Source organism: Anolis carolinensis, chromosome 2 (genome assembly GCF_035594765.1).
Source record: "Anolis carolinensis isolate JA03-04 chromosome 2, rAnoCar3.1.pri, whole genome shotgun sequence".
Taxonomy (NCBI): Eukaryota; Metazoa; Chordata; class Lepidosauria; order Squamata; family Dactyloidae; genus Anolis; species Anolis carolinensis.
In genome coordinates this window covers 13,366,917-13,377,578 of record NC_085842.1, presented here as the reverse complement: position 1 = coordinate 13,377,578, position 10,662 = coordinate 13,366,917, and the positions used below count along the sequence as shown (strand labels likewise).

Sequence of the window (10,662 nt, the reverse complement as noted above, 5' to 3'; positions counted from 1 at the left end):
TTTGAGGAGGCTGTTGTGTCTTTCTCTGAGAAGGAGCGGGATGTCCTGGATCAGGTCTGCTGGGCTTCACGTGTAGAAGATACAGTGGAGACTTCTGAGAGCATGGCACCTAGGTGAGGTTTTTCTAGCTATCATTTATCTTTGCTACAGCTCAGGGTTATCCTTCCCTTCTTAAATACAAATGGAAAGCACTGATATATAACCAGAAGAGAGAAGAACATGTATCTGTTCCTCTAAGAATTGAACAGGCAGTGCTATAGATGTTACTGGCTGAGAGTAGTATATAGATCATAGATTTCAGTATGGCATGTTGAACATATTAACAAGACTCTGGGGGATAAAGAAGCAGTTGAGATAAGTGTCTTCTTTGGTCTTTGATTCCTGTCATTTTGTCTAAAGAATTTTTTTTCTTTTTCCTCAAAAAAGAAATCAGAAGAAGAATGCGAAACGCAAGGAGGCAGATGTAACAAAGCCTGGCACAGAAAAACAGGTGTTTGGAAAGCAAAAGGGAATGAAAACAAGACACAGAACCCAAGACAAAAAAGAGAACAGCTCCTCTTCTTTCCAGCAGGCTGATCATTCTGAACCGTTGACGTCAGAATCAAAGGAAACGGAGTGTCCAGACTGTGGGGAAATGTGCAGATGTCATGCACCGTTAAACATAGATGCCGGTCCTCACAAAGGAGGTAAACCACATAAATGCATGGATTGTGGAAAGGGCTTCAGTAAGAAAGCATATCTGCATAGACATAAAAGAATACACACAGGAGAGAAGCCATACAAATGCATGGAATGTGGAAAGGGCTTCAGTCAGAAAGCAACTCTACTGGTGCATCAAAGAATACACACAGGAGAGAAGCCATACAAATGCATGGAATGCGGAAAGAGCTTCACTGACACTGGATCGTATAACAAACATCTAAGGGCTCACACAGGAGAAAAACCATATAAATGTCTAGAATGTGGAAAGAGCTTTCGTAACGGTACATCCCTTTGTACACATCAAAGAACACACACAGGGGAGAAACCATTCAAATGCATGGAATGTGGAAAGGGCTTCAGTCAGAGTGCAGGTCTATATATGCATCAAAGAACACACACAGGAGAGAAGCCATACACATGCATGGAATGTGGAAGGAGCTTCAGTTGCAATGGAAGTCTACTTACCCATCAAAGAACCCACACAGGAGAGAAACCATATGAATGCATGGAATGTGGAAAGAGCTTCAGTCAGAATTCAGCTCTCCGTGAACATCAAAAAATACACTCGGGTGAAAAACCGTACAAATGCATGGAATGTGAGAAGAGCTTCAAACAAAGAGAACAACTACGTGTACATCAATACACCCATACAGGGGAGAAGCCATATGAATGCATGCAATGTGGAAAGAGCTTCAGTAATAGGACAGCATGTAATAAACATCAAAGGACTCACTCAGGTGAGAAGCCGTACAAATGCATGGAATGCGAGAAAACCTTCAGTCACAGTTCATATCTACAGTCACATCAAAAAACTCACAGAGGAGAGAAACCATACAAATGCATGGTATGTAAAAAGAGTTTCAGTCGGACCGATCATCTGCGTATACATGAAAGAACGCATTCAGGAGAGAAACCTTTTCAATGCATGGAATGTGGAAAGAGCTTCCGTCAGAAGGCAAATCTACGTGTACATGAAAGGATACACACAGGGGAGAGACCATACAAATGCACTGTATGTGGAATGGGTTTCTGTGATAGTGGGACATGTAATAAACATCTAAGGACCCACACAGGAGAGAAACCGTATGAATGCGTGGAATGTGGAAAGAGTTTCAGTTGCAGTTCAAATCTACGTATACATCAAAGAACCCACACAGGGGAGAAACCTCATGAATGCAAGGAATGCGGAATGAGTTTCTCTAGTAGTAGCAGTTTGCACTCACATCAAAGAACCCACACAGGGGAGAAACCTTATGAATGCATGGAATGTGGAAAGAGCTTCTCTCATTGTCATGCTTTACGAACACATCAAAGGACCCACACAGGGGAAAAACCATATCAATGCATGGAATGTGGAAAGAGCTTCAGGGACAGAGGAGATTTGCGTTCCCATCATAGGACCCACACAGGAGAAAAACCATATAAATGCATCGAATGTAAAAAGAGCTTCAGGACCAGTAGAGACTTGCATGCCCATCATAGCATCCACACAGGGGAAAAACCATATAAATGCATCGAATGTGGAAAGGCCTTCAGCAGACGTAAAAGTTTGTATTCCCATCGTAGAACCCACACGGGGAAAAACATATAAATGCATGGAATGTGGAAAGGCCTTCAGAAAAAGTTGCCCATATAATAAACATCTAAGGAGTCGCATAGGTGAAACCATGTGAATGCACAGACTGTGGAATGAAATTCAGTGGAAATATTTAGTTCATTATGATTTGCCACTTTTTCCAACACCCAGAATTTGAGGTCTGTGGCAGAGCGTTGCAATTCTACAAATTTCCTTACTATATTGGCAAACCAATTTCTTCTATTCCTTATATTAGGAAATGTTCCTCCAATCAGTCTCTTCAGAGTTCTTGATACTTTTCCCTATGTATATATTTTTGGATTTAGCTTGAACGGCACCTTTAGCAAATCTGGTCAAGCGAGACAGAACTTACATATCTCTGCTTGCTTGGCTGGTTTATAAATTCAGTCATTTTAGAGGTGTATTTCCTTCCTTCCATCCTTCTTGCAAAACTCTTAATTTTCACGCTGAAATAGGAATCGTGTTTCCCAAATTTTGGCCTTCCAAATGTGTGGAAAACACTCCCAGTGCACATACCTTGAATTCTCTCTCTCCTGGTCAGATATCTTCCCGGGGACAAAAAAAAGTTAAGACCCAGCTAAAACTTCTTATGTGTGTGAAGAGAACTTGAATAAAGGGTCTGACATTAAGACGATGTGGGATGGCAGCAAAGTCTTTAGGAGAGGATTTTTAAAACAGCAAAATGCTGATATAAAGTGAAAGAGGCATGACATTCTGAAGAATTAAAGTAAGATGTAAGAGAAGGATTTTCAGAAGAATCCAACAAACAAGGACTTGACCTATGAGATCAAACAGCCAGAAAAAGTCTTTGGTGAGAAGTTGAGGTCTGTAAAACAGAAGCTGTTTGAAATCAACAAACAAACCAGGAAGATGGCTATCATACAAACTTAGTAAAGAAAGATAGAGAAAGGAAAAAGTCATCAATCAGAATAAGATCAAGTCAGTCTTCTATAACTGTACCTCTCTTAGCATCATGTTTCACAAAAGATGCTTTGGAAAAATATGTAGAACAAAACTTTCTGCTGCTCAACAAAGCTTTAACAAAGACCAGATGAACCAATAACAATGGTGGAACTTGATAAGGCTTTTTCAGAGATGAAAACAGGAACAGCACTGGGTCCAGAAGGATTCCCAGTGATAATTTTTGACTTTATAAGATCACCTATGCATACCTTTACTCCAAATGATGAATAGTGCGCTAAGGAATAGAGTTACTCCTGGAAACAGGCAAACAGAACTTTAATTCCTCAAGAAGGCCGAGTTAAGAAAGAATTGTATACCTCCATTTTTACAGAATAATAACGATTCATCATGGAAAAAGAAAATGAAGGAAAACTACTGTTTTTAGCTGTCCTAGTCATCTGCAAACCCATTCAACAATTGGGCCACACAGTTGACAGAAAACCGACACACACGGATAGATACCTACATAAAAACTCCAACCATCACCCAAGTCAAAAAAGAAGCACAATTAAATTCCTGGCAGACCATCTACGAACGCCACCTCCTCTAAGGTGAACTGAATCACCTAAACTGGGCTCTCCAAGCCAATGTAGACTCCACCACAGACATCAGAAGAGCTGCAAGACCAAGAACAAGCCTTGAGAGGAAAGACAAAGATCCAGCCAGAGGAAGAGTGTTCTTACCAGACATCAAAGCAACCATTGACTGCAGAGGGAAACTCATGAAGAAACACAACTTCTGAACGATTTACAGACACACCAAGAAAATCTAACAAATGCTACATTCAGTGAAGGACAAGAGGGATCCTCTCACCTCTGCAGGAGTCTACCATATACCGTGCAGCTGTGGACAAGTCTACAGAGGGACCACCAAATGGAAGTGCCCAAACACGAATCAAGGAACATGAAAGGCACTGCCGACTAATCCAACCAGAGAAGTCAGCCATAGCAGAGCACTTGGTAATCCAGCGTGGACACAGAATATTCTTAGAGAACACAGAAATGTTGGGCCACTCTGACCACCACCATGCCAGACTACAAAGAGAAGCCATTGAAATCCACAAGCATGGGAACAATTTCAACAGAAAGGAGGAAACCATGAAAATGAACAAAATCTGGCTATCAGTATTTTAAAAAAAAACCTCTAGAATCAGGACAGTAAATAAAAAACAGAACTCAAATACCAGGGAAATTCCAGACAGGAAACAATCAGGGCAAGCTAACACCTCCCAACAAAGGATTCCCCCAGGCAGGAAGCAGCCAGGCTTTGAAGATACAAGGCTACTCAAATGTTAATCAATCTGGCCAACTGCAATGTTCACACTTGCTTCAAACAGAAAAGAGTTCTTTCCCCCTACCTGGACATTATTCCACAGATATATAAACCCCACTGCCTCATTTCCAACAGACCTCACAACCTCTGAGGATGCCTACCATAGATGTGGATCAGGAGGGAATGCTTCTAGAACATGGCCATACTGCCCAGAAAACTCACAGCAACCCAATGATTCTGGCCATGAAAGCCTTTGACAACACAATGAGATGGGTCTTCAATTGCATCTTAAATTCTGACACAGTTGAGATGGCTGTCGAGTCTCTTCTGGCAGGTCATTTCACAGTCTTGAGGCAGCTGATGAAAACTGGGTGACAGCTGCCAGTTCGCAGGCTGGATGGAATAAACGCCTCTCAAAGGACCTCGGTGTGAACTCGGGGTGGATTGTACAAGAGAAGGCGATCCTGTGGGGAACCTGGACCCACACCATGTGTGGATTCAAAGGTCAAGACCAAAACTATACTTTGCTGGAAACTAATTAGAATGAAGACTACCAAGATATTTGCTTCTTTTTAGCAAAGAGTCTGACAAATGTCCTTAATACATGAGGATCAAGCAGGATTTTTATCAAAGAGACGCTTAAGCAACAGCACTAGTTGTGTATTGGACCTTCTAGAATATTATGGGGCTTACTTACAATGCAAAAGAGGCCGCTTTGGAATTTTGAAATGCTGTGAAAAGGCATTTGACAATGTATTGTGACCGTTTATGAGAAGCTATCTTGGAGAACACGAATTTTGGGTCTAACTGCTCTTGATTAATGGAGAATGAGAAATGCATGTAGAATACAGAAAGGAACTTGGCAAGGAATGGTGAAAGAGTTTTTGAATAGAGTAATGATCAAAGATCAAAGTTAGAAGCCAAACACTTTTGCAAATGATGTAGTGATACGAAGGTTGAATGAAAAGTAATGCCTCCACCTTCGTAACTCCTCAACTGATGGCAGTTCTGGTCTGCGGCAGGTCCTGGCTTGTTCAGTAGACTCTCCTCTACAGTTCCATTTGGCGGGAAGCCTTAGCATTTATTTATTTATTTGCGACATTTATATACCACCCGAAGGGGACTCAGGGCGGTTTACAAGTATATATACATACAATATATTATATTATACAACTATATCGCAATATTATTAGTAATATTGCATGTAATATAAATATACAATTATAATAGTGAATTATAATAATTATTACATTGTATTACATCATAATATTATTATTAATATTACATGTATATACAATGTATTATAATATTAGTATAGTATAATATTATTATAAATCATTGAACGGTTGTGTTGTTAAAGTGCGAAGTATGGAACCCTGCGCAGACGGTCGGTCAATGCGACTCGAGCAACATGCAGTCATTGAATTCTTGACAGCAGAAGGTGTCACCCCAAAGGAGGTTCATCAGAGAATGCAAGCTGTTTATGGGGATTGTGTGGATGTGAGTGCTGTGCGTTGTTGGCCGAGTCAGTTGAAAGATGTTGAGGTTGGAATATCTGACTTGCGTTACAAACAAAGAGTTGGACGTCCTGTGACAGCAACCACTGGGTTTCACAAGCAAAAGGTTGACAGATTGATTCAGGATGATCACCATATCACTCAGATCTGCAGGGACATCATTATGCTTCTGATGAAGGTGTTGAGAGAACTGTGAGACGCTGGTTGCAGAAACAGTGTCGACTTCTTCTGTGACGGCTTCAGAAAACTTGTTCATCGTTGGCAGAAATCTATCCAGTTGTCTGGTGAATTATGTGTCAAAGTGAATAGTGGTAGTTAAAAAGCACATTCTAAGGATTATTTCTATGTTTGATTTATTAAAATATTCCCATCCAGACCCAAGTAACGAAGGTGGAGGCATAACTTTTCATTCAACCCTCGTATGTTTACAAAATCCTTTGTATACAGGTGGGGTTTGAAATTAATTCTAAAGGAATATGAGAAGATGTCAAGATTTAAAATCTTGGTATTGGTGGAAGGGTTTCCTCTTGTCAGTAATGGGTAGAATCTCAGCTGTCAAGATGTATGTATTATCTAAGGTGCTGTTTTTGTTTCAAACTTTACCATTTGTAATGAATGACATCCCATTTAAAGAGTGGCAAATGAAATGGCCAGTGTCCATTTGGCAAGGAAAGAGAGCAAGGTTAGAGTTAAAGTATTACAAGATGATAAGAAAAAATGGGCTAATTTGAAAATATACGATCATGATTGTTGTTTGACATGGTTGAAGGACTGATAAACTGTGAGAAACAAAAGATTATTTCAGTTTGGAGGAGAAGGTATGAAATTTGGGATACATGCCTATCTTTGGCATGATAAAATCAAAGCAGATTCAGACTTTAACCATCACTTCACAAGTAGATCACCGTTAATGAGTGTAAAATCTATATATATAAAAGAGTGATGGCATCACGGCGACTCACAAAACAACAAAAGTACAGGCCCCCCAACCTCAAAATTTGACAACACAACCCATCACCCACGCCTCAAGGTTGATACAACAAAAAGAAAAGAAAAATGAAGTCCTAATTAGAGGGAGAGCAATAATTTTTTTTATCCAATTGCTGCCAGTTTAGAGGGCTAATCTCTGCCCACTTGGTTGCCTAGCAACCAAGGGACAGCCAGGGTTCAGTTAGGGGACAGGCAGATATAGGCCTCACTTAGACTTCTTCCACAGATTATCTAATTTGCACTGGATTATATGGCAGTGTAGACTCAAGGCCCTTCCACACAGCTATATAACCCATTTATAATCTTATATTATCTGCTTTGCACTGGATTATCTTGACTCCACACTGCCATATAATCCACTTCAGTGGGCATTTTATACAGCTGTGAAGAAGGAGCCTCATATAATCCAGTTCTAAGCAGATAATTTAAGATTATCAATATACAGTAGAGTCTCACTTATCCAACGTAAACAGGCCGGCAGGATAAGGGAATATGTTGGATAATAAGGGATTCAGGAAAAGCCAATTAAACATCCAATTAGGTAATCGTTATACAAATTAAGCACCAAAACATCATATTATACAACAAATTTGACAGAAAAAGTAGTTCCATGCGCAGTAATGCTATGTAGTATTTACAGTAGAGTCTCACTTATCCAACACTCGCTTATCCAACACATTTTTGTAGTCAATGCTTTCAATATATCGTGATATTTTGGTGCTAAATTCATAAATACAGTAATTACTATATAGCATTACTGTGTACTGAACTACTTTTTCTGACAAATTTGTTGTCTAACATGATGTTTTGGTGCTTAATTTGTAAAATCATAACTTAATTTGATGTTTAATAGGGTTATCCTTAATTCCTCATTATCCAACATATTCGCTTATCCAACGTTCTGCCGGCCCGTTTATGTTGGATACGTGAGACTCTACTGTACTGTATTTCCAAATTTACCACTAAAATATCACAATGAATTTAAAACACTGACTACAAAAACATTGATTATGAAAAGGCAGACTGCGTTGGATAATCCAGAACATTGTATAAACGAATGTTGGATAAGTGAGATTCTTCTTTAATATGAAATAATTACTGGGATAGAATAATGCAGAACAATATAATCTCTAAAACCAGGACAGTAAATAAACAGGGGAATTCCACACAGGAAACAATCGGGGCCAGCTAACACCTCCCAACAAAGTATTCCCATCATCAAAGTCTGGCAAATCCTGTTTTCTCAGGGCCACAGACAGTAGAAGCACATAAAATATTGCAAACAACACCACTCTGAAAACAAGGTAATTCCAGACAGGAAACAATCAGGGCCAGCTAACACCTCCCAACAAAAAATTCACTCAGGGAGGAAACAGCCAGGCTTTAAAGCTGCAAGGCCATTACATCCTAATCATTTTTCCTAATTGCAGCATTCATACTTGCCTCCAACAAACAAAAAAAACCAATCAGAAATATTGTATATTCACAACCTTTAGGAAATAATATCCCCTGATGGCGCAGCGTGTTAAAGCGCTGAGCTGCTGAACTTCTGGACCGAAAGGCCACAGGTTTGAATTGGGGGAGCGGAGAGAGCCCCCACTGTTAGCCCCAGCTTCTGCCAACCCAGAAGTTCGAAAACATGCAAATGTGAGTGCATCAATAGGTACTGCTCCGGCGGGAAGGTAACGCCGCTCCATGTAGTCATCCCACATGACCTTGGAGGAGTCTATGGACAACGCCGGCTCTTCGGCTTAGAAATGGAGATGAGCACCAACCTCCAGAGTAAGACACGACTGGACTTAATGTCTGGGGAAAACCTTTACCCTTGACCTTAACTACCACCAATTCCTCAATACTTTATTTCCCATACCACCAGACTTCGCCACAGCAACGCGTGGCCGGGCACAGCTAGTACATATTATAAAAATAGATTTTTCCCCAAAGATGTCATTATGGCATTATGTTCTCCGCATGAAGCTTTATGAAGAGAACATTATTTTGAAAGTAAATGGTTTACTTAAAGCAATTTGTTCCTACTGCGTATTAAGCAATATAGGTGAAAGACAAGAGAGGAATTGGTGATAGAGGGTTTTACAATAGAATGGTTTGCTGTTTAAGTTGGATCAAAATGTATTTAGATTTCTAATAAACCAGAATTTGAAACCAGATTATGTTCTGAGGATGACCACCTGATTGCTAAAATATATGAAATGGAGGAAGAACAGGTGAAACACTGCATGGTTAAGTGGGTGACAGAAAATATTTGTTGGCCAAGACAACTGAAACAATGTGAAAAGATTTGGACAAAAAATTTGAAATGTTCTCTGAATAATGATTTGAAAGGAAAAATAAATTACATGATAATTTATAAAAGTATCTGATACCAGAGAAGTTTTCTAAGATGTACAAAGCTAGTTCTAGAAAATGTTGGAAATTCGAGGAAAATGTTGGGATCTTTTATCAGATGTGTTTGTAAAAAGGCCCAGAAGTACTTGGACTTAAGGACGTATGATATTCCAAAAAAATGTTAAGGTCAAAATGATGATGAAACTAGAGTTTTCCATGCTGGGATGCTGGATGATAGATATATTAGAGATAAAATATAGAAGACTATTATTCTACATAATGTCTGCAGTGAGGATCATCTGTGCCCAGAGATGGCTAGAACCAGTGATCCTGATGCAAGAGGACTGGCTGACAAAGATGTCCACATTAGCTGAGATGGACAAACTAACCACGTTGATGCAGGAGAAATCCTTGACTAGTATTAAGAAACACTGGGACTCATCATCAAGATGGGAACAAATTTCAGCTGTAGAATTTCTGATATAGTTGTATAGGGTTGCATAGGTTAGGATGATTGTTTTAGATAGAGTTCCGTTAGTGGTTGCACAGTTTTTTGTTTTGTGTTTGTGGGGAGATACTATTCTTGCGCAATGTAACTTTTTTCTATGTCGGTTTCTGCTTGCATGCTTTTATTTCAGTTCCTTTGAATAAAAATTACTAATACATCTTACAATCATCTATGCAGACTTAGAGATAGTGTCGCACCCCAGGCCTGAAACCACGTATGACTATAGTATCACACAAGAGTCCAGAGTAGGGACAAACAGTTTATTGCAAAAACACACAAAAGATATATAATAAAAAGCAGGGATAAGGAAATAAGATTCAAAATCAATTGTGTCTGGTAAATCCAAAAGCAAGTCAGTCCAAAAATAGTCCCAAAATACAAAGGCAGCTTAAATCCATACGCAAAACTTGAACAATAAAATAAGAACATGAAGAACTTCCAGAGTGCTAGAATCTCAAAACCAAGACTTGGAACAGGAACTAGAGAACCCAGGCCTAGCTGTACTTGAAAGCCACGTTGCCTGAACTGAGTATCCGTTAGCTTATAATAAACAGACATGAAAGCATTACATCTGCCTTAAAATTTCTGCTTCCCACGAAGCCATGTTGATCTACAAAGCTGGCTATCTGCTCTAATCTGTAAACGTGCCTCCTTGCGGAGGTCAGTATCACCAAGTGCTTTCCCATGAAAGTTTTTCATCAATTCGTCTTCGCTAAACTCCTTGTTGAGAGAGGGTGATTCCAACTCCTGTGCCTGGCCTTGAGGTT

At 39.7% G+C, this 10,662-nt stretch overlaps 1 protein-coding gene across 1 annotated transcript; it reads left to right on the top strand.

Annotated features, from left to right (window-relative positions):
• The first annotated feature begins 693 nt into the window (after positions 1 to 693).
• Positions 694 to 10,060, top strand: LOC100552032 (zinc finger protein 709). The gene has a single exon (XM_062969473.1). It carries the CDS (start codon positions 704 to 706, stop codon positions 2,291 to 2,293), a length of 1,590 nt encoding a protein of 529 aa, XP_062825543.1. The 5' UTR covers positions 694 to 703; the 3' UTR covers positions 2,294 to 10,060.
• Positions 10,061 to 10,662: the final 602 nt, after the last annotated feature.